The sequence below is a fragment of the Capra hircus genome, chromosome 6, assembly GCF_001704415.2.
Source record: "Capra hircus breed San Clemente chromosome 6, ASM170441v1, whole genome shotgun sequence".
NCBI classification, from domain to species: domain Eukaryota; kingdom Metazoa; phylum Chordata; class Mammalia; order Artiodactyla; family Bovidae; genus Capra; species Capra hircus.
The window spans coordinates 69,458,305-69,483,450 of record NC_030813.1 but is presented as its reverse complement, the minus strand read 5'-3'; the positions used below and the strand labels follow the sequence as shown (position 1 = coordinate 69,483,450).

The window sequence follows — 25,146 nt, the reverse complement described above, 5'->3', positions numbered from 1 at the left end:
TTTCCTCCCACTAATTCTCATGCAAAATACTGCAAGTAATTCTAAATTTTGGGTTTTTTTCCTATGGGAACGGGAAACTACCGATAAAGATTTTGAACAGAGAAGTAACCAGATCTCAAAGCCTTGTGTTACCGGTTTAGGTACGCCATTTTCAGGAGTTTCGTCTTCAATTCCAGATGGAGGATTCGCACTATAAGCAACAAAAAACAAGCACACGCTGTGTATTACTTTTCTGAAGTAAGGATGGAGCATTACAGTGTTTTTAAGCTATGTCTGATAGTTTCTTGAAATTACTGTCTCCATTGGATAAGAAGATGGTAAAAACTGCCTGTCTTACTCTGCTATTCCTAATGCCTATACAAAACATGTACATTCAACACTGGAAGTAAAATGGAATTGCACCCAGTTTGTTAATGATGCCAAATTTGCAGTTTGATGATGGGATACAATTTGAGTTTCTTACATTTTTAAAATATGCATCATACTTAATCTATGTAACAGTTTCCTCTTTTCTTCCTAATTTTATAGTTTCATCTTATTGGATATATGTCCTTTGTGAAATAAGAAACAAATTTTAAGATTTTAAAACAGTTAATTTTCACTTAAGATTGTCTTCCAGTTTGGCAGTAAGGAGCTCCAGATCTAATTTTCACACATGACAAAAATACTTTTTTAAGGCTAGTTATTAATTTGAATTTGCCCTGTTATAACAAAATTGCTATATAATAATAAATATTCTTATTCTCACGAGACTCAGCATATGGCCATTATCCATGGTGTCAGATTTTCAGTACTATAGTGCAATTGGTTCTTACAATTATAATTTTTATAGTGGACATTAACCATTAACCTCATTTTATAGATAAACTCAACTACAAGGCAACTCACAATTATGTAGGTAAAGCATTTCTAGGAAAAATGTCCAGATGTTGATACAGTTCAAAGCTCTTTTCACTGAATTCCTGCCAATCTCTTCTAAACTTCACTTTTTGTCAGTTTCTATAGGAATCAATTTAATCCCTAGAGCGTTTTTTTTTTCCATAATACAATTTCCAAATAAAGCAAAATGAAGGGTAAAACCTGAAAATTTATCTGTTAAATTTTCATTGTTCTACACTAGCCCAAGGAAAAAAATATGCAACTATGATTATTCAGTACATTTCTCAGAAACCAGCTGGGCTTGTTCTTTTATGTCACAAAACAGTATATTTAACCAAAACTTGGATCAGTGAAACATGACAATTAGAGATAGCACAATGCAATGGTTATTAATGACAATTTCAAGGATGGGTTAGTCACTTTTTTAGTCACAAGAATCTGGGGAAAACTAATAGCAAGAGCTCAGCTCATTTAGGGCAATGTAATATGTACCACTCTGAATACCACAACACAGGTTTGTTTGGCAGGGCGCTCGTGCCCAACAGACTTAAGTTTTTATTCTCTATCACCATTAAAATGCTAGAAATGTGGTAAAATTATAAGCTTTTTCTAGAAAAATAAAATTTTAAAGATAGATCTTTTCCTTTGGATGAAATAAACAGCTTTCCAAATAAAGTGCTAATAAGGAACATGGAGACATTTTGACAGTGACAAGAGAGAGGGCTGCCTCTCCAATCAATTTAATCAGGCTGTGTACTGAGGAAGTAAGAAATCAGAAAATAAGCTTCAAGAACTATAGCCAAGAACTCATAATAACAAAATAAAATAAAAATTAGTTTACAAAATCGTGTTATTATCATTAATTTCTGAACCAACTGAAAAAAAGGACAGGAAGTAATATTCTTTTCATCACTATATACTACACAAATCCTAACTTTGTGATTAATTGAGATCAGGGTTAGGAACTGATTTGGATATATCCATTTCAAAATTAAATAACAAGATTTCAGATGGTACAGTACTGAGTTAATTAAAAAAAAAACACACACATCCAAAATAGGGATATTTTTAAGCGAAGAATAAGCTCAACACCCCCTAAGCTGTTTCCATTTTTCACTTCTTCCCTTCATCCACTTTTTAAAAAACAGCAGCAGAGATACAATTCATATTCCATATAATCTACTCATTTGAAGCATACAACCAGAAGATTAAGTATGAAGACAGAATACTGTATCTATCTAATTATAGTACATTTCCATCATCCCCAAAAGAAATCTTACAGATATGTAGTTGGTCTCCATTTTTCCTACCCCAGTAACTACTAACTACTTTCTGTATCTTTGGATTTACCTATTGTGTACACTTAATATAATTAGAAACGCAATACATAGTCCTTTGTGCCTGGCTTCTTTCACTAAGCATAATGTTTTCAAGGTTCACCTGTGTTCTAACATATCAGTACTTCGTTTCTCTTCACTGTCAAACAGTATTTCAACTTATGAATATATCACTTTTCTAAATCTGTTCATTCATCATTTAATGGCTATTATGAATAATGCTGCTATGAACATTCACATAAAACTTTTTGTGATGTGTTTTAATTTCTCTAAAGAATGTATCTAGGAGTAGAATTCCTGGATCATGTATATATGGCAGCTCTACATTTTAACCTTTAGAGAAACCATTAGACAGTTTTCCATAGTAGTTGCACCATTTTACAATTCCACCATCAGAGTTACAATTTCTCTGTATTTTCAGGAGCACCTGTTACTACCTGTCTTGATTACAACCATCCTAGAGTCAGACACGACTGAGCGACTTCACTTTGACTTTTCACTTTCATGCATTGGAAGAAGGAAATGGCAACCCACTCCAGTGTTCTTGCCTGGAGAATCCCAGGGACAGGGGAGCCTGGTGGGCTGCTGTCTATGGGGTCGCACAGAGTCAGACACGACTGAAGCGACTTAGCAGCAGCAGCAGTGGGTGTGAGGTGGCATTTCCTCCTCTTTTTAAACCCAAATATTCTTTAAAAGTCATTTTTGCAATCATGCCTCCCCCATTATAAGACACTAAGGAATCCGGTCAGAGTAATGTCAGCGTGTATCCATGTACTTGTATCAATGAGCTATTCCGAATTTAGGATAAGTTTCTAGCTAATATGTTCGATAAATGACACTCACACCTTTCTAATTAATCTAACAAACACTTCCAATCTTATAAGAAATTCATTCATTCCACACTTAATTTTACATTTGAAACACTTAAGTTGTAGTTACCCAAATAACTCTTTATTTTTAAAAAATTTAAACCTTTTTTCCTTAGTAGTGTAATGGTTATACCGTATACTCCACTACTGAGCTCACTTAAGGTTATGAAGTTATTTAATATGAAAAATATTCACATCCTTACCTCAAAACCTGTTTGTCCCCTAGGCTATTAGCAAACAGAATTGGTTTAAGAGTACATCCTGCAATAGTAATAAACTATAAAGGACTCAAGTGTCTTCCAATCTCATTCAAGCAATGATTATAACCAAATAATGTTGACAGTCTGTTGACAGGACCACTGTACCACACAATCTTTGTTGAGTATCAACAAGAAATTTCACTAACCTGGCATTTTCTTCTTCTGGCCTTTCAACTTCATTTTCATCTACCAAAAAAAATACATACACACATAAATAAAATTAACAAACAAATCACTCTTAAAGAAACCATTATTATGAAAATCTGAAGTGATCATCACAAGCACTAACCTAGGTCCTTTGCCAAATCAGTGTGCACATGCACGTCCCATGGGCCTATAAGCACATCCAAAGTTAGATCACCTTACAATGACTTAACAAGATACTGTTTCTAATGAAAAATAAACTTTAAAAAAATCAACTTTTAAGTAAAGATTTCTAGGTCTTTGTAAAAGAAACCCTACACAGTTACATTTCAAACAGTACTAACTAATGCTAAATCTTGCACCAAAGGTAATGTATTTTACAAGTTTACCAGAATCAACATTTGTCAAAGTCACATCAAGGAGCAGCAAGGTGCCCAAACATGCATTCTTACTGGACTACTCTAAACACAATCGAGAAGATGCCCTTTAGGCATGAAACAAACATTAACTTTCAAACTTAGCACGAACAGACAAAAAGGGACTGTGACTTCATGGAAGTTAAAAAACAAACGTCAAACAACTCTCTTTCAACGGGTAAGCAAAAGATGCAGTAAATTCATTTTGTGAAAAAGATAGATACACGAGATGATACTGAAAACCATAAGCCTAAGGGACATGAGGTACTTCTATGTGGGTTAAAGCGCAGTCTCTTAAAAAAGAAAAATTTCACCTTAATACAGGAGACATTCGGGGTTTTCTTTATGGGCCATAATGTATTCCATCTCTTTCTCTCACTCTTTTTAATTAATTATTTTTAAAGCACGACTTTCAGACAAGGAGGTACCCTTGCAGGTGCATTCCACACAAACTGACCATCAAGAAACAAGACGTTAGTTTTACAGCATCAACTTTATTTAGCTATTATTACAGAATGACTGTTTGTGGGACAAGAAGGGCATCCTACAGTCAAAGGGCAACAAGAAACACGCCAACAAAGCTCAGAATCGATACAAGAAACAAGTGAAAGAGTGCCGAGGCGAGGCGGCCGAGAACGGCGGGCGCGGAGGAGGGCGAGGCTGGGTTCCGACCCCGCGCCCCCGGCCCGGCCCGGCGCCGCAGCCGCTGGGTCGTTGCGCGTTGGGGGCGTGGGCTGGGCGGAAGGAGGCGGAGGGGGCGGGGAACGCGCACGCCGCGCTCGGCCTAAGGCAGGCCGGAGGAAGCTCCGCACGGAAGGCCGCAGGCGGCGGCGTGAGGGGCCCGGGACGCCGGCAGTTTGCGGGTCGGGAGGGGAAGCCTGAGAGAACCCGGGAGAGAGAGAAGGGACAGGAAGTTCCGTACCGCCATAGAGCCACTCTTCCTCCTCATCCCCTCCGGTCCCGCCGCTCAGCTCCGACACTAGGCGCTCGACCTCGCCGGCCGACATGGCCGCTCCGAGCACAACTTAAGCGCAGTGATCAACAGCCCCCTCCAACCCCTTCCCCTGCCTCGCTGACCAGGGGCTCGAGAGGGGCGCGAACCCGCCGGCGAGCGGACGAAGGAAGCACGAGACTGAAATCCAGGGCAGACAGCCGCGGAGGCGGCAAAGCAGACGACTCCGGCGCCCTCCGCCCGCGCACGCGCAGCAGCACCAAAGCGGCGCGGCGTTTCTAGGTGGCTTCACTTCCGCGGCGGCGGCCACCTGAGTCTTGGTGCGCATGCGCGTCGTGGCGGGCCCCGCCCCGCCATGGGATCCCGCCGGCGTTTTAGCGTGGCTTTATCTCCTGACGTTCTACGTTGCCTAGAATTCCCCTCCCCCTATGTGGACTCTGATAGCTTGTGTTTCTACTGCTGGAGAGAACACCATTCTTACTTTCTGGCTTTGATGCCTGCATTCTCTTCTCTACCTGTTCTGGTTTTCTAAATCTTCTGAAAAGCGTTTCATTTTTCACTTGTATCAGAAGTGATATAAAATCGTTACCCTATCGGTCCCTGTATCTCATCACAGAAGAAATCTAACTCATGCTCACGTTCTTGAAAAATTAGTTTTAACAGCAAACAAAAGTCAAACCAAAAAATCAAGTATGCGTTTTCCTTGTCAAAAAGAACTCATCCACTACCCTCCTTTTCAGAAGTAGGTCTTGTTTTTCTGTTTCACGTGCAGCATTATGAAAATTTATACATAGTTGCTTCAAGTATATCGTTGTGGAAGAACCTGAGATTAATGAGCCTTAAAGTGTACAACATTCAGAAACATTTCAACATTCAGAAAACTAAGATCATGGCATCCGGTCCCATCACTTCATGGCAAATAGATGTGGAAACAGTGGCCGACTTTATTTTTGGTGGCTCCAAAATCACTACGGATGGTGATTGCAGCCATAAAATTAAAAGATGCTTGTTCCTTGGAAGGAAAGTTACGACCAACCTCAGTTCAGTTCAGTTGCCCAGTCATGTCCAACTCTTTGCCACCCCATGAATTGCAGCACACCAGGCTTCCCTGTCCATCACCAACTCCCAGAGTTCACTCAAATTCATGTCCATCAAGTGGGTGATGCCATCCAGCCATCTCATCCTCTGTCGTCCCCTTCTCCTCCTGCCCCCAATCCCTCCCAGCATCAGAGTCTTTTCCAGTGAGTCAACTCTTCGCATGAGGTGGCCAAAGTACTGGAGTTTCAGCTTTAGCATCATTCCTTCCGAAGAACACCCAGGACTGATCTTTAGAATGGAGTGGTTGGATCTCCTTGCAGTCCAAGGAACTCTCAAGTCTTCTCCAACACCACAGTTCAAAAGCAGCAATTCTTGGGCACTCAGCTTCCTTCACAGTCCAACTCTCACATCCATACATGACCACTGGAAAAACCATAGCCTTGACTAGACGGACCTTTGTTGGCAAACTAATTTCTCTGCTTTTGAAGATGCTATCTAGGTTGGTCATAACTTTCCTTCCAAGAAGTAAGCGTCTTTTAATTTTATGGCTGCAATCACCATCTGCAGTGATTTGGGAGTCCCAGAAAATAAAGTCTGACACTGTTTCCACTGTTTCCCCATCTATTTCCCATGAAGTGATGGGACCAGATGCCATGATCTTCATTTTCTGAATGTTGAGCTTTAAGCCAACTTTTTCATTCTCCTCTTTCACCTTCATTAACAGGCTTCTCAGTTCCTCTTCACTTTCTGCCATAAGGGTGGTGTCATCTGTGTATCTGAGGTTATTGATATTTCTCCCAGCAATCTTGATTCCAGCTGGTGCTTCTTCCAGCCCAGCGTTTCTTATGATCTACTCTGCATAGAAGTTAAATAAGCAGGATGACAATATATAGCCTTGACATACTCCTTTTCCTATTTGGAACCAGTCTGTTGTTCCATGTCCAGTTCTGACTGTTGCTTCCTGAGCTGCATATAGGTTTCTCAAGAGGCAGGTCAGGAGGTCTGGTATTCCCATCTCTTTCCGAATTTTTCACAGCTGATTGTGATCCACACAGTCAAAGGCTTTGGCATAGTCAATAAAGCAGAAATAGATGTTTTCCTGGAACTTTCTTGCTTTTTCCATGATCCAGCGGATGTTGGCAATTTGATCTCTGGTTCCTCTGCCTTTTCTAAAACCAGCTTGAACATCTCTCTTTTTTGAGAAAGTCAGAAGGGTGGTAAAAAATTAACTCTCCTACAAGGGAAAAGTGGGTCTTAATAGACGCATAAAATGTTTTTATACCACCAATGCCACAGCATCTTATGTTATTTAAGTCATGTGGCTTTTATCCTCATTACCGTTAAATATTGGGCTTTTCCACAGGCTCAGCAGTAAAGAGATACAGGTTCCATTACTGGGTAGGGAAGATCCCCTGGAAGAGGGCATGGCAACTCACTCCAGTATTCTTGCCTAGAGAATCTCATGAACAGATGAACTTGGTAGGCTACTGAGTAAGGCTGTGAAGTGTTAGACCCCACTGAAGATTTAGCATGCTTGCGTGCACCATTAGATGTTCCTCTATTGCTATTTTCAGTCTCCATTATCTGTAGAGGATAATCCTTTGTATATTTCTGAAGTCTGTTGAGATACAATCAACTTTTAAAATCTTTCCTGAACCCCATTTCTTTATCCTATAAATATGGAGGGCCTACCAAGTTCCAAAGACACTTCTAAACTATGTAAATTCAGCAGTGAGTAAAACAAAGTCCTTCCTCTCATGAAATTTTCATTCTAATGAGAAAGACAGATAATAAACGTGTAAATGTACAGTATGTCAAATGGTGATAAGGATGATAGAATAAGCAGGAAAGGGGGATCCAGAGAAAAATGATGAAGACGGATAGGATGTAATCTTATGTGGTCAGGAAAGGCCACTGTAATGAGGTTGCAGAAGAGTAGAAACCTGAATGGAAAGAAGTAAACTCTTGTGAATTTCTGGGAGAAGCCTTATCAGATGGAGAGAATAGCATGTGCAAAGACCCTGAGGCAGAAGCATACTTGGGGCATTCAAGGAACCCAAAATATAGCTGGAGTGGAGAGAGGGAGGGAGGATGAAGATATACAGATGAGGTTAGAGTTATTCTGGAGTAGCTAGTGCAGAGCTAAACACTCCTTTCTGTACACTGGGCCAATTCCGTGGCATGTGTCTATCACATCGTATAGTGATTATTTAACTACATCTCTGTTTTCCTAAGATTCTTCACCGTGTCCTCTCTCCAAAAGGGCATCTTCTTATGTGTCATTCTAATTCCTGGTGTTGTGCCTAGTACTAAGGCGATCTTAGCCTCTGCTGACACTAATGAACTAAAGATTTTACATTCTGCTTGCGAGTTTCATAAGGCGATCACTCACAGTCCTGTCTATCTATTTACCATTCAGTAAGTCTGTAACAAACTTTGATAGTTTCATGAGAGGCCAATTGCCATTTGCTGAGGAGCCTCTTTCTCCTTTCAGCTGCCTGAAATGAGCTTTTCTTTCAAGGCATTAGTTAAACTGAAGAACTGACAAATAATAATCAATGTATCAGAATCACCTTCGTGGTTGAGGTAGCATTTGAGCTAAGCTTTGAAAATAAAGATTTTCACAAGCAGAGAAGCCCATAAATCACTAATAACTACTCTTTAAAATACCTCTTCCTTTCATGCTTGCAAACTGAGTTTTTGCCTGGATATACTTCCTTGGTTAAAGGTATCTTTGTCTCCTACCTGGGGAGACTTGAAAGATAGGTAGCTTGAAGATGTTATATAAAATTATGCCTTTATCAAAATTATAACATCAAAATTATTCCCTCAGTGGCTTCCCTTCATCTGCAGATCCAGAAATGTTGCTCAGAGATCTGTCCATCACCCTCATTGTCTTTGGTCTTCTTTATGCACAAGAAATCTCAAGCACATCCATTTGCTAATGACTCCCAAGTTACTAGACGTCTCTCCTGCAATCCATAATCATAATCCAACTGTTTACCATGATACATGTTTCCACCTGGATGTCCCATGGTACTTTTAAAACAACAAGCCCCTATACCCAATAGAAAGGCTATTATCAAAACAATAACAATAACAGAAATAACAAGTGTTAGCAGGAATGTGGAGAAATTAGAATGTTTTTACACTTTTGGTGGGGATGTAAAATGTTATCCAGCAGCTGTGGAAACAGAGGGTCCTTGAAAAAGGTAAAGAGGGAATTATTGTATGATTCAGCAATTCTACTTCTGGGTATATATCCACAAGAATGGAAGGCAGAATTTTAAAGAAATATTTGTAAACCCACGTTCCTAGTAGGATTATTCACAAATGCCAAAACATGAAAGCAATCCACATGTCTATTGAGATGAATGAATGAACAAAATACAGTATACACAATGGTGTATGCAGAGGGCTGTTCAGTCAGCTCAGTTGCTCAGTCGTGTCCGACTCTTTGTGACCTCATGGACTGCAGCACATCAGGCTTTCCCGTCTGTCACCAACTCCCAGATCAAACTCTTGTCCATGAAGTCAGTGAGGCCATCCAACTATCTCATCCTCTGTTGTCCCCTTCCCCTCCTACCTTCAATCTTTCCCAGCATCAGGGTCTTTGCCAATGAGTCAGTTCTCCGCATCAGGTGGCCAAAGTATTGGAGTTTCAGCTTCAACAACAGTCCTTCCAATGAATATTCAGGACTGATTTCCTTTAGGATTGACAGGTTTGATCTCCTTGCAGTCCAAGGGACTCTCAAGAGTCTTCTCCAACACCCCAGTTCAAAAGCATCAGTTCTTTGGCACTCAGCTTTCTTTATAGTCCAACTCTCACATTCATACATGACTACTGAAAAAACCATAGCTTTGACTAGATGGACCTTTGTTGGCATAGCAGTGTCTCTGCTTTTTAATATGCAATCTAGGTTGGTCATAGCTTTTCTTCCAAGGAGCAAGCATCTCTTAATTTCATGGTTGCAGTCACCATCTGCAGTGATTTTGGAACCCAAGAAAATAAAGTCTCTCATTGTTTCCATTGTTTCCCCATCTATTTGTATGAACAGTATGAAAAGACAGGGGGATATTATTCAGCCTTAAAAAAAAAAGGAAATTCTTGCACATGTTATAACATGGAGAAACTTTAAGGATATTACCAAGTGAAATAAGTCAGTCACAAAAAGATAAATATTATATAATTCAACTTATATAAGGGACCTAGAATAGTCAACTCATAGAAACAGAAAGTAGAATGGTGGTTGCTGGGGTTGGGGGGACTAGAGAATTGTTAATAGAGTTTCAGTTTCAGCAGACAAAAACGTTCTGAATATTGATTGGAAAACTGTGAAAATACTGAACTGTGCACTTAAAAATGGTTAAGACGGTAAATTTCATATATTTTCCCACAGTTAAAAAAACAGAAACAAAAACATGTCCCAATCAAATTCAGTATATTTATTCTCCAATCTGCTTTTCCACATCTCAGTTACTGCCACTTACTAGTCTCCCAAATAGAAAGCTGGCCATTAATCTGTGGTTTTCCCTCTGCCTCTGCCTTTGTCAATCTAGTTACCTGAATTGTGTCTCTATCTTCTTAACATCTTTTCATAAATCCCAGGCTATCTACTCTCTTTATTAGTACTATTCTTATGTGCTGTTTTCCATAGGTATTGCTGTTACTTTTTTCTAGCTGCACTTCCTGCCCTAAATCTTACTCCGTTCAAACTATTTTCCATTTAGAATATTTTTCCCCTAAACTGAATATCTGAATAAATGTTTCTGCTCCTAAAAATACATTGAGATCCTCCATATTGGTGGGTTCCACATCCATGGACTCAACCAACTTTGGATAGAAAATATTTGAAAAGAAAATCAGAAAGTTTCAAAAAGCAAAACCTGTATTTGCTGTATACCAGCAGCTATTTACTTAGCTTGTACATCATATTCACAAACATTTACATAGCACTTACCTTGTATTAGACATTTCAAGTAACCTAAACCTGATTTAAAGTGCACAGTGCACAGGCTGTATGCAAATATTACAGCATTTTATATAACAGATGAGCATATGGTATTTTATTATTTGTAAGATGTCAGGGCAGGGGCTGTACTGGAACCAAACTTCCAGCATAGGGTTACCAAGAGATTGTACTTTAATAGCTCCCCATTGGCTGCTACTATTTAGAATAAGGAAATAAGACTTACTCTAATATAGTCCATTCTTTTCTATATCCTAGCTCCTATTTCTTCATGGGCCTCTCTTTAAAGAAGACTCTCAAGCCACAGTAAACCATTTGTAGCTCCAAAGAACATATTGTAAGGTTTCATAATTCTGTACCTTTGTTTATGCTTCACTCTTTGCTTGGGCTGCCAGGAATGCCCTTCCTCATCTTGTACACCTGGTTAACACCTGGTTTTCTTTGAAGACAAATAAAAACTTATGTCCTATATGAAACTTCTGACTACTTCCCTTTTTCCTTTGCTTAGAATTTATTTTTCCCACTTTATAGCTCAAGGTTTTAAAAAAATTGCTTCTGTAATGTTTTATTTCATTTGCTTGCTTTACTTGTGTGTGTTAGGGAAATTAAAAGTCTTGTTCAGGCTTCAGAAAGTAGGACAACAGGCCTCTGACCAACTTTCAACCTGCCTGCACCCTGCCTGGACTATGAGCCTGCCTGCAACACACCAACTGTTACCAGCAAGTCAAGCAGTACCTTAGATAAGAAAGGAAGTGGGTCTTAGAATTTCTTGAGCCCCTGGGGGCTTAACTAGCGCCCGCAACTGATGATGATATTAGTTTACAGCCTGGGATTATAAATGGGAGCCTGCCTCCACCTCGCAAACTGCAATCTGAAGTCTCACCCATGGAGTGGACGCACTGCCCAGGACCCTTTGCCCCAGTGGGACTCCAGATTGCTGTTACTCAGGACTTCCCAGTGCTGTTCAAGTCGGGATGTAGGTTTTGACCCAACTCGGTGATGTTTATGCCATTACTCTCTCTATTGTTTCTATTTCTTTTCTTTTAATGATTGTATATTGAAATTAAGTTAAATATTAACTCTGAAATATTAAAAATTGTTTATTTCATGTTTAATAAGTGGTTTCTTTTGTTAATGAATCCTTTGCACCTAAAACGAAAAGTAAAACTTTAGCCAAAACAGTGTGAGTCCTTTTACTTCAGGTTATTTTGAAGGCAAGGCTATGGATCACTTCCATGTATATCTTCAGTGCCCAACACAATGTATGGAATATTGTACATATGCATTAAAATTTGGATGAATATATTATTTATTATAATGATATGAATTCAACAAACATTTATTCAACATTTATTTAGTTATTTTCTAGTGCTGGGGAAGCCAAGCTTCTAGTGCCCCATCTAGTAGAACAGATACCTTAAGGAAAACAAGTATGTTAAAATTTACTCCATGATATGGCAAGTACTTAGCAGAGGTGTATATTTTTCATAGATCATGTAATATATCTCATTAACTACTGTTTTGGAGCCTAGCTCAGTGATCACAATAAGTGCTTAATAAATAGTGATTGAACAAACTGAACCTATGATGCAATCCGGGCTCAATCTGTTGACTTCATTGTGCAGGCATTTAACGTTCTAAGCTAGAAATGGCTGGAGAGAAACTGAAAAATTGTGAAGGTTTTTGGTGCCATTATAATGCGTTGGCTGGATCTGAAGGCAATTGGGCTAGGAGAGGTTTTAAACAGAAAATTGGCTGAACAAGCTTAGTTTACTAGGAAAAAAAGTGAATCAAAGGGTGAAGAGGTGGGAAACTGGGAAACGACAAGAGAGGGGTAAGGTGTCCTCACTCGGTCGTGTCCGACTCTTTGTGACCCCATGGACTGTAGCTTACCAGGCAAGAGTACTGGAGTGGGGTGCTATTTCCTTCTCCAGGGCATCTTCCTGACCCAGGGATTGAACCTGGGTCTCCTGCATCGGAAGCAGATGCTTTACCCTCTAAGCCACCAGGGAAGCCCTAAAAGAGGGGTGGTCACTGCTATTGTCCAGTTGAGTGACGACGGTGGATTAAGGCACTGAGAAAAAAGATGGATGAGGAGAAAGGACTGGATTCTCGAATTTTGAAGCAGGTCAAGATTTAGTGTCAATGAGAGGCGGGAAGGAAGATAGAGAAAGTGAAAGCGAAACTGGTATGTGTATTACAGGTTTGTATCAAATGCATGGGATAGTAATCTATAAACAACAAAACCTCACAGTAGTTGGTTGTTTTTAATCTCTGGCCGCTCTTAATTTGGGCAAAGTGGCAGTACGTTTAAAGACATGTGTTCAGATCCATGAAAAACATCATATTTCAAATTAGGTTTTATCACTCCTCAGATTTCTCAAGGAGCAGCGAAGGATAATCTGAGCAGAGAGGGAGAGGAGGACAAAATTCCTCAGCTATTTCTTCAGCGCCTTCCCACTTCCACAAACCTACGGTGGTACCCTGGAGGCTCGGAGCCCCGCCCATTTTGTCTCAGCCGTAAACAATTCTTCCGCGACGGATTTCCTGACTAGCCAATCACGCTCCGTGGCGTCATTACCTTGCGCCACACGGGACAAGTCAGAGGCCGCCCCACGTGTACTGTGTTGACTGTCAATGTCTCTTGAAGCCTAATTCCCGGAAGCTGTGAGTTCTGCGAGAAGTTCCTGCACTCCGTGCCCCAAGTCAGCGAATTCCCAAAAATGAACACTCCAGGCGTGCTGTCCTTTACCCAGCAAGCCTGGGAGCAGGTGCTGGCCAAAGCGAAACGGGCCGTGGTCTACCTGGACGCCGCCTGCGCGGAGAGCCTGCACTGGGGCTGCGGGTCCTCGAGGCTGCTGGAGGCGGTGGGGAGCCCTGCGTGTTACCTGCGCGAGTTCGAGCCCGCCGCAGTTGGTGGCGGAGCCGAGCAGCCCAAGGCAGTGTTTGTGTTGAGCTCCCTGCTGAAAGGCCGGATCGTGGAGACCCTGCGGGACATCATCTGCCGAAGTCACTTCCAGTACTGTGTGGTGGTCACGGCTGTGAACCACGCAGTCCATCTTACGGCTAATCATGTGCCGGCGGCGGCAGCAGCAGAGTTGGAAGGGCAGCAGCCAGTGTTCGAGCAACTGGAGGAGAAGCTGTGTGAGTGGATGGGCAACATGAACTACACAGCTGAGGTGCTGCACATACCATTGTTACTCGCCCCTGTGGCTCCCCACCTTGCCCTGACTCCAGCTTTTGCTTCCCTTTTCCCACTGTTACCCCGGGATGTGCATATTCTCAACAGTGCCCGACCTGACAGAAGGAGGCTGGGAAGCCTGGCTGAGGTGGATGCCACTGCCCTGACCCCTGAGCTGCTGCTGCAGATTAGGTGCCTGGTGTCAGGGCTCAGTTCCCTGTGTGAGCATTTAGGTGTACGAGAGGAGTGCTTTGCTGTAGGTTCCCTCAGTCGGATCATCGCTGCAGATCTGGCCAATTTTGCTCCTGCCAAGAACAGGAGGAAGACTGCCACAGGCAGGGCATCAGTGGTCTTTGTGGACAGAACGCTGGATCTCACAGGTAAGTGGCAGTTACTGTGGGGGGCTTCATAACCACTCTCCAAAGTGATTCAACCTATAATTAATTTACCTCTTTCTATGTGTCCCCGGTGGCTCAGACAGTAAAGAATCCTACAGTGCTGGAGACAGGAGATGTGGGTTTGATCCCTGAGTCGGGAAGATCCCCTGGAAAAGGAAATGGCTACCCACTCCAATATTCTTGTCTGGAGAATCCCTGGAGAGGAGCCTGGCAGGCTACAGTCCATGGGGTCCCAAACAGTTAGACATGACTGAGGGACTGACATTTTGACTATGTGTCAGGTTAAGGAGACAAAGAAGAACTAAATAGACACAGTCCCTGATCTCACAGTTTATGGTCTAGAGGGTGTTAGAAACAAACAAATAGCAATTAAAATCAACTTATTAAATGCTGTAATGGATAAATACATCCTTAAGGTGTACTATCCTGTTAAAAACAACTGCATCTAGCCCAAAGATTGAAAAACTGGACTTACGCTGACATGGAGGAGAACTGTCCACCTGGGAACCTTTAGAAATGTGCAGATATGAGTATTCACAGCAATCCTTCATAAGAAGGCTTTAAGTTGTTGGAGAACTATTACCAGATGACCAAGTTGAAGGAAGCTGTACAACAAAACACAAAAAATATTACAGAAAGTTGACTTTCAAATCTCTTTACATGAGTGTTAATGAGGCTGTACTTAAATTTCACCAGAAAATGAGACTAAATAGACTTGTAGAAAATCTTTTCAAGTGTTCATTGATTTATTCTTACCTCTTATTCTATTGAAGATTGAAAAGTGAAAGTGAAAGTGAAGTCGCTCAGTCCTGTCCGACTCTTTGCAACCCCATGGACTGAAGCCTGTCAGGCTCCTCCGTCCATGGGATTTTCCAGGCAAGAGTGCTGGAGTGGATTGCCATTTCCTTCCCCCAGGGATCTTCCCAACCAGGAATCGAACCTGGGTCTCCCACATTGCAGGCAGACGCTTAAGATTGGGTACTCCCAAATTGTAATAATATTTATACACATAAGTAACAAATGCTACCCTTAATATGTTGTTGTTTAGTTCCCAAGTCATGTCCAACTCTTCTGCGACCCCATGGACAGTAGGCTGCCAGGTTCCTCTGTCCATGGAATTTCCCAGATAAGGATACTGGAGTGGGTTGCTATTTACTTCTCCAGGGGATGTTCCTGACCCAGGGTTTGAACCTGAGTCACCTGCTTGGCAGGCAGATTATTTACCACTGAGCCACCTGGGAAGCCCACCATTAAACAGGTGAAGGAAAAACACTTTCTCATACTTGACATGCGCATTACTTTCTTTTTTAAAAAATAATTTTTATTTTTATTATTTTTGGCTGTCCTGGGTCTTTGTTACAGTGTGAGCTTCTCTCTAGTTGTGGAGAGTGGGGTCTTCTCTCTAGTCGCAGTCCGCAGGCTTCTCACGGTGGTGGCTTCTCTTGTTTCAGAGCATGAGCCATAGGACTTGCAAGCGTCAGGGGCTGTGGCACGTGGACTCAGTGTTTGGTGGGTCCCTGGCTGTAAAACACAAGCTTAATAGTTGTGGCTTATGGATTTAGTTGCTCTGTGGCATGTGGGATCTTCCCAGATTAGGGATTGAATCCACTGCATTGGCAGGTGGATTCTTTACCACTTAACCACCAGAGAAACCCTTTATATTTATTTTCAAAGGTCAGTTTTATTGATCTCTAATTAGGTAAATGTATGGTTGCTGGTAGTACAGGCTGGAAACACCCAAGTTCATGGATAATGATCAGGTAACTGATTTTGGTAAGCATTCCCTTCAGTAGATAAATAAAAATGTTTTAAACACCCTTAAATTCTTAGAGGATTAAAAACACCTGATGAGTATATGCTTGTTGAGTTTTTGAGTCATGGTGTATACCGCTTATGCTTCTTTTTCTTTTTGCCCAAAATGTGACATTTCAAATGTTTAATTCAGTCGCTCAGTTGTGTCTGACTTTTTGCGACCCCATGGACTTCAGTGTGCCAGGATTCCCTGTCCATCACCGATTCCCAGAGCTTGCTCAAATTCATGTCCATTGAGTCTGTGATGCCATCCAACCATCTCATCTTCTGTTGTCCCCTTCTCCTCCTGCCTTCAATCTTTCCCAACATCAGGGTCTTTTCCAGTGAGTCAGTTCTTCACATCAGGTGGCCAAAGTATTGGAGTTTCAGCTTCAACAACAGTCCTTCCAATGAATATTCAGGACTGATTTCCTTTAGGATTGACTGGTTTGATCTTCTTGCAGTCCAAGGGACTCTCAAGAGTCTTCTCCAACACCCCAGTTCAAAAGCATCAATTTGTCAGTGCTCAGCTTTGTTTATAGTCCAAATCCCACATCCATATATGACTACTGAAAAACCATAGCTTTGACTAGATTGACCTTTGTTGGCAAAGTAATGTCTCTGCTTTTCAATGGCTGTCTAGGTTGGTCATAGCTTTTCTTCCAAGGAGCAAGCGTCTCTTAATTTCATGGCTGCAGTCACCATCTGCAGTGATTTTGGAGCCCCAAAATAAAGTCTGACACTCTTTCAGTTGTTCCCCATCTATTTCCCATGAAGTGATGGGATTGGATGCCATGATCTTAGTTTTCTGAATGTTGAGTTTTAAGCCAACTTTTTCACTCTCCTCTTTCATTTTCATCAAGAGGCTCTTCAGTTCCTTTTCACTTTCTGCCATAAGTGTGGTGTCATCTGTGTATCTGAGATTATTAATATTTCTCTCAGCAATCTTGATTCCAGCCTGTGCTTCATCCAGCCCAACATTTCACATGGGATGTACCCTTCATAGAAGTAAAATACGCAGGGTGACAATATACAGCCTTGACGTACTCCTTTCCCAGTTTGGAACCAGTCTGTTGTTACATGTCCAGTTCTAACTGTTGCTTCTTGACCTGAATATGGATTTCTCAGGAGGCAAGTCAGGTGGTCTGGTATTGCCATCTCTTGAGGAATTTTTCGCAGTTTGTTGTGATCCACACAGTGACATACAGCTGCATAAATCAAGCAAGGTCACTTCTCTCCCTGCCCTGCCCCAAGACTCCAGTTAGGCAGACTTTAATGTCCTAGCCATCTAGCATCATAGCAACTAATTTTTTATATAATATGCATCTCTTCCTTATATATGACTTCTAAAACCAGGAAAAAACAAGGAAAGCATAGCTTCTGCCCTCCGAAAGCTCCCAAAGCAAAGCTATTAGGAATGATTTAGAAAATAAGGGCATGTAGGAAGGCCTAAGTTGCCAAGTCTCCCGATCTCTCTGTATATACCCCTCATATTTCTTGCTTTTTATCACTGAGAAAATATGAGCCATCAGGAAGCTTCTGTATCTTCCCATTACCAAATCTACCAACCTTTCTACATCTATAGCCAAGTACTTCTCTCTCCTTCCTTCATATTAAAGTGAGATATATTGTCTCTGCTACTATGTAGTGCCAACATTTCCTCCTTTGGAGACTAGATCTTTTCCTTTCTCACTCCTCTCATAGATTGACTTCTTTCAAATATCCTCCCCCTTTCCTAGCTCATCATTTTTTAAAAATGTATTTTCTACCATATTTTTCCCATTAGCATGCACACAGAATGGAACATCTCCTTTCTTAATCCCTCCGGCTCCTGCAACTTCAGATTCATTTTTGCTCCATTTTACAGCAAACTTAAAAATTTGTCTATTCTTGCTATCTCTACAATCCTCTGCTCAGTTTTCCCTTGACTTCACTTCTTTTAGGCTTACATACTCCTCAGAAGTTTCTTCTGTCAAGATCACCAGTGGCCTCCATGTTGCCAAATCCAGCGTTCAATTATCAGGATTCATTTTAGTCAATCTCAAGCATCATTTGTTACAGCAGAGTAGAGGATGCAAATAGTTTAAAAAATAATATTAATACAGATATTAGAAGAAATACAGAAGATACACAGATAATGCAGTTTCTTGTGTAATCCCATCAGAACATAAAACTGATGCCTTATTTGCTTGCTCACAGTCAGATCTGGGCTCCTTAGCATTTTTGTCAAGATCATACATGACCTGCCTGTCTGTACTTTGCCCCCCTGGACCCTACATGATCTCCCGTCACACGTAGCTTTCTTGGCACACTGGCCACCTCGCTCTTCCGCAACATGCCAAGTGTGTCCCAGCCTCCCGGCCTTTGAAGTTCTTCTGCACTCAGCTGGGAATGTTCTTCCTTTAGGTATCTGCATGGCTTTCTCGCTCACTTCCTTCTCCGACAACCCTTCCCTGACCATTTTCTAGAGACATTCTCTAAAGGTTGGTTGTTTATTGCCTATCTCCTCATATTTGAATGGAAGCTCCTGAGGGGAGGGGCTCCATTTTGTTTAACTATTTATTAACCAGCAGTCGGAAGAGCGTCTTGAAAATACTAGGTACTCAATAAGTATTTATTGAAGGACTGGATGAGTGTACAGGTGAATTAAAGGTTGCTGTTATTTGGATATTCAGTGAGGTTAATGTACTCATTTTTTGTGATAGAAAATACTTTTGAGATTCCTAAGTTGCATCATTAGTCATTCACAAATAAAGTGGAAGTATCCTAGGGCACACATTTTCTGAATATTCTAAAATTTGACAATTTGGGTCTATGATAGTATTTGAGAAAGGAAATAATTACTATTCATATATATGTGATTAATAGATAAAAATCACTTCTACACTACCTTATTTGATCTTCTCAACAAATTAGGTGAGCTATTTATCATTTCAGGAATAAGAAATTGAGGCTCTGAAGTTTCTCTTTACTGGAAAAAAGAAAAGCAGAAACATTAAGTAGTAGGCCAGATGTGACAGGATTGCTCCAATATTTTTATAAATGTCCATGTTCAGCAACTTTTGTTTTCTGAGTTATCAGTGTTGTTAGTGTAAAGCCCTCATTTTCTTCTGTATTTGTTTAGGAGCCTTCTGCCAGTAGGTGGGCTTCCAGGGTGTTCTTTAATTTGGTGAAGGTACTCAGCAGGAAATTGGTGTGGGAAAAAACATTTTAGGTCCATAAGATCATGTGAGAGACTAGGAGAGCATAGCTTTAGTGACAAGCAAAATAGCAATTAAAATCAACTAATTAAATGCTGTAATGGGTAAGTACATCCCTAATGTGCACTGCCCTGTTAAACAAAGCAACTGCATCTAGCCAACGGTTGAAACACTGGACTTACGCTGACATGGAGGAGAACTGTCCATCTGGGAACCTTTTAGAAATGTGCAGATACCAGTATTCACAACAGGCCTTCATAAGAAGGATTTAAGTTGCTGGAGAACTGTTAACAGATGACCAAACTGAGGGAAGCTGTACAACAAAACACGAAAATGACTGAAGTACTACAGACAGTTGACTTTCAAGTTTGAAAGGGACATTGTTCAAAGGGAGCAAATAGAAAAGTTTCTCTGGGTAGATTCAAGGCAACAAACAGGTAAAAGAGAAAGAAAAATCAGTCTACTTTGTCCAGGGCTTATGAGGAACCGTGAAAGTATTATTTTCAATAGCATGCCGAGAGCAATATGCAATGTGATGACAGCAATGAGAGTGAACCTCTGGAAAGTTTCTTGAGATATTTCCCAAGTATGTTTAAAATGATAAGGACTGTTTCCTTCCTGAAGAGTTCATTTGAAAAGCACCAGGTGGGGCTCAGCCAGGCAGTGTCTATGCGTCGAGGAAAGCACTCCCAGGCCCGGGTAAGGGAACTCAAGTTAGGTGAGATCTCCTGAGCGGGAGAGGTCACCTGCCTGGGGTAGCAGGTGACAGCAGGAATGCCCTGGTGGGAGAGGGGGTCAAGGGAAGCCCCAGAATGGGTGGCATAACGGTGTCCCTGGGGCCCAGCATATTTACCTCTCTCCTGGGGCCTGGAACCAAGTTTGAAACCTATCGACTTTGCAGAGTGTAGCCAAGAAAGTTTCACTGATCTACATCCCATTTTTAAATTATGACAATGCTCTCCTTCAGAAGGGATCAAATTATTGCTGGCTGATAGAGGGAAGATTTTGGAGGAGAGATTCTGATTGGAACAAATTTGTTGCTATAGTCCTAATAACTTATAAATTAAATTAAATTTAATTTAACTTATAAATTAAATCCATCTATTTAATGGATGCGTTTGTGGTAATCATCCAAACTGTCTTCCAGATAATCAGTTTATTGGTTCATTTATGTCAAAGATGTTTCAAGATAGTGTTGCGATTTCATATTGATGATTCTTAGGACTGATTTCCAGCTGGGATACAGTTGTATTGTCAAACTTGTTTTTTAAAGACTGAAATACGTCTGTGCGTGTGTGTTCAGTCACTTCAGTCTTGGCGAATCCATAGACTGGAGCCCGCCAGGCCCTTCTGTCCATAAGATTCTCCAGGCAAGCATACTGGAGTGGGTTGCCGTGCCCTCCTCCAGGGAATGTTCTCAGCCCAGGAACTGAACCCACGTCTCTTGCATCTCCTGCAGTGGCAGGTTGATTCTTTACCACTGAACCACCTGGGAAACCCAAAGATGTTTGTACTAGTAAGTAAAGAGAAATCCTCTACTTGGTGAGACCACAACTCACTTAATACTGTTGTTTGGTAGAGGTAAGTGATAGGGCCTAAGACACTGGGGGTGCTGACAGTACTGAGGCCGCAGAAGGATTTCATGCTGGTAATGATGAGTGTAGAGAAGCAACACGTGTCCTTTGCTCCACAGTGGCCCAAAACTGGCTGGGGGGTGGTAAGGTAAGTGGAGTTGGTGGCATTACTTTTGGCCCAGGTGCTTTCCAACCTTAATCTAGGCTCTGACATCCAGGAACATACCTGATCACCATGCCTTTTTTTTTTTTTTTCCAATTGATCTGTCCTGGCTGCAGCAAGCATAGGGAGCTGGGGAGCTCATGACTTGTTGCTAAGAGTTTGTTGTGAACTTCCCTATTCGTCCAGTTGCTGGGATTCTGAGTTCCTAGTGCAGGGTTTGATCTCTGGTCAGGGAAGTGGATCCCACATGCCGCCTGGGGCAGCCAAATAAATAAATAATAAATATTACAAAAAAAGAATTTGTTGTGACAAGGATTTTGATGTGGTTTCTTACATCAAATTGCAGCTTAGATTGGGGCATTGCTTAGCTAAGGATAGCTGCAGCATGTAGAAGATTGCACCAACAATTTCTGAAAATCAAAAGGTAACTGGAAATCATAAGAATGATTTGAATCTGATATGAATTTCAATTTAAATTACATATGACAGCGATTTTCATATAGTGACCAAAAGAAAATCCATTTTCAGTTGTTGGTTTAAATGTTAATTTATATACATAGTGTATTAAAATGTTATTTGTTGTTGAATATTTTGGGTGCTATTCTTGACCCTTTACCATTAGAAGTATATATGCGTTTGTATATATTCTTCTTAGATGTAAAATTTATGCTACCCAAAATAACACAAATAACCTCCAATAGTTCATAAATACTCCACAGTGTTAATGTCATGCTTAGAAATATAGAGAAGCTTCTCATCTTTTTGTCATCATCTTTGCTGAAAGTAATGTCACTTTGTCTAATAGTTGCTTTATTTTTTTTCAATAAACAGTTATTGAGTGCCTGTTATGTGCCAGGTGTTGTTCAGGCCTAGGGGAACACTGGTGAACAAGATAGACACATTCTTTGATCCCCTGAAGCAGTCAATACACTCTCAGGGCTGAAAAATAGAATAAGTTTGTTCTAATTGTTTGAGAAGGCCCCCAGTATCTGTTGCTGTGATTTTGGTATACCTTTACCACATCTAGACCACACAGAAGCTTGTCTGCAGTATTCTTCAGACATGTTTGCATAGGGGATTTCAAGACAAACTTCTATGGACCATTCTGGCTTCTGATTTTGTTTCAAGGGACAATTAAAAAGGTAGACATGATTTATGAATATCAGAGAGATTTGAGTCTGTTTTTTTTCTTTTTCCTAATATTTTTTGGCTCTTTTCAGATGGGCTAGAGTGTTTTGTTGATTATTTACAGGTTCAAGATTAAAAGATAAGAGGGAGCAGTAACTCTGGGAATTAAATTTCCTTTCTTGGTTCAATTCTTTTGAATTTTAGTTTCATGTAAACTTTTAAATTAAATCCATCCAGTTAAAGATTAACTCCCAATCCAATGGGTGGTTCTTAATCCTTGGATTAGGATTTATTGGTTCATTCAAGATGTGGTTGTATATTATTTTATTAAAGTGTTAAAATTTGAGACTATTCATAATTGCTAACCTTTGGGATCATACTACTTTTCTCAGCACTGTATGTACATGTTGTTATTCAGTTGCTAAGTTGTGTCCAACTCTTTGGGACCCCATGGACTGCAGCATGCCAGGCTTCCCTGTCCTTCCCTATTTCTCAGAGTTTGCTCAAACTCATGTCCATTGAGTCAGTGATGCCATCCAACCATCTCATCCTCTCTTGCCCCCTTTTCCTCTTGCCCTCAATCTTTCCCAGCTTTGGAGTCTTATGTAGAGAGTCTGTTGTTCCATCAGGTGGCCAAAGCATTGGAGCTTTAGTTTTAGCATCTGCCTTTCCAGTGAGTATTCAGGGTTGATTTCCTTTACAATTGACTGGTTTGATCTCCTTGCTGTACAAGGGATAAATTCATTTAATTTTTATGACAAGTCTTCTATAACTATCCCCATTTTACAGATGAGGAAACAGAGACATGGAAGAGTTAAGGAACTCACCCAAGATCACACAGCTAGTGAGTGGGAGAGCTGGGGTTTGAACCTTGGCAACTTGCTCCAGAGCCTGTGCTCATAATCTCTCTTATATGAAAGGCTATTCTCGTCCTGGATAGTAGAGATGAAGCTGATGTGGTCTCTAGAAGCTGGCAGCCTCAGAGACTCAGCACAGTTGTTGGACTCTGGTGATGCTTTAGTGTTCAGAAAAGTTATTTATTCTCCCCCCCCCCCACATCTGGTTTTCCACAAAATGTAAAATAACCAATGAATATCTGTATTTTGGAGAGGGAAATGGCAACCCACTCCAGTATTCTTGCCTGGAGAATACCATGAACAGAGGAGCCTGGCGGGCTACAGTCCATGGAATCGCAAGAGCTGGACACAACTTAACGACTAAATCACCACCACCATCTTTATTTTAGGGTTAAGAGGATAGTGTTTAAAATCAGCATAGGTAGTGAGAACAATTGAGAAGCCATGTAAGGCTCCGACTAGGTTGCGAGTGTTAGATCTAGACGAGTGTAATAAATTCAAGGCTTAGCTCAGTGACTTACCTGCTGTTTGGTTCTCATTGAGCTTTTTGAGAGATTTTTCATTTGTAAATGGGGGAAATTATGACCGTAAAGTACTGTTGGAAAAATAGAAAATCATCCATTCATTTACTTATTCAATATATAACTAATACAGTAGTAAAGAGATTAAAAAGGGATAGTGTTTCCATTTTAGATAGCATAGCTAGGGAAGACCTCTCTGAGGATGTGATGTTTGAGCAGAGAATGACAGGAGAGGGGAAATAGGATGTGTGACAGCCTTGGTATAGAACATATAAGATCCAGGTACAGAACACGAAAGACCCAGCTATCGAATACGTAACACCCAGGGAATGGCAAGTGCAAAGGACCTGAGGTGGGAAGATGCTGGACGAGTTTGAGGAGTCCAGCGTGGCTTCCTTCAGCTTGCCCTGCAAGCAAGGAGGGCAGTGAGAGAAGATGAAGTTGGAGAGAGAGGCAGAAGGACAAGACTTGGAGTAAAAACCTGGATATGACGGGAAAGTTGGAGGGTTTTGAGCTGTGATGTGACATGCTCGCATTTACATTCCACAGGATCACATATGTAAGGAGTGAGGGGATTGAGGCAGATCCTCAATGTATAGTAGCTGCTGCCGCTCTCTAGGGTATGTAATAGGCATGTGTGGCAGTCATAGTGGCCTTAGCTCTGCCCTTCCTAGTCATAAGTCTTTGGGCGAGTTTCAACTTATAGGTCTCAGTTTCTTGATCTGTGAATTGAGAATAACAGGGTAAAATAAGTTAACAGGTCCAGCTCCTAGAATTGTGTCTGGTACATGATGGGGAAAATGTTAGTTATTACCATTATTAATTAATGACATGCCTTTAAAATGATTTAATGTCTTTGAAATGTATGTTTTCCCCTTCAATATAAGGCTAAGACTGTAAGTATAAGAATAATTTGCCATACATATAACCCAGAAGAATTCTACTACCTAACCTATTATCTGCCACTAAAGTAAATGAGGGCTAAAGAATTGATGCTTTCAAATTATGGTGCTAGAGAAGACTCTTAAGAGTTCCCTGGACAGCAAGGAGATCAAACTAGTCAATCCTAGAGGACATCAACCCTGAACATTCATTGGAAAGACTGATGCTGAAGCTCCAATACTTTGGCCACCTGATGTGAAGAGCAAACTTATTGGAAAAGACCATGATGCTGGGAAAGATTGAGGGCAAGAGGAGAAGGGGGCGACAGAGGATGAGATGGTTGGATGGCATCATTAACTCAGTGGATGAGTTTGAGCAAGGTCTGGGAGATGGTGAAGGACAGGGAAGCCTGGCGTGCTACAGTCCATGGGGTTGTAAATAGTTGGACACGACTTAGTGACTGAAAAACAACAGCAAACTAAATGAGAGTTGGTTAGAATTAACCATTTGTTGGGGACTATATTCTATGCCATTTTGGGTGTTAGTATATAATATTTTAAGGATGTAAATAATACTTTGGTTCTGT

General features: G+C 41.0%; 2 protein-coding genes across 14 annotated transcripts in view; one reads left to right on the top strand and one right to left on the bottom strand.

The window, feature by feature from the left end:
- Positions 1-5,152, bottom strand: part of FIP1L1 (factor interacting with PAPOLA and CPSF1) — a 68,343-nt gene extending 63,191 nt beyond the window's left edge. For 9 of the 13 annotated variants that reach the window (XM_005681618.3, XM_005681625.3, XM_013964632.2 and 6 more), the window contains exons 1-4: positions 4,828-5,152; positions 3,635-3,679; positions 3,492-3,531; positions 133-190 (exon numbers count right to left, since the gene is read on the bottom strand). In XM_005681618.3, the coding sequence (XP_005681675.1) occupies positions 133-190; positions 3,492-3,531; positions 3,635-3,679; positions 4,828-4,912 (228 nt within the window). In that variant the 5' untranslated portion in view covers positions 4,913-5,152. The remainder of the gene's footprint in view (positions 1-132; positions 191-3,491; positions 3,532-3,634; positions 3,680-4,827) is intronic. The other 4 variants (XM_005681624.3, XM_005681619.3, XM_005681623.3 and 1 more) reach the window with 2 other exon arrangements.
- Positions 13,466-25,146, top strand: part of SCFD2 (sec1 family domain containing 2) — a 399,990-nt gene continuing 388,309 nt past the window's right edge. The window contains exon 1 of the mRNA XM_005681611.3: positions 13,466-14,426. Coding sequence (XP_005681668.2) covers positions 13,589-14,426 — 838 coding nt within the window. The 5' untranslated portion in view covers positions 13,466-13,588. The remainder of the gene's footprint in view (positions 14,427-25,146) is intronic.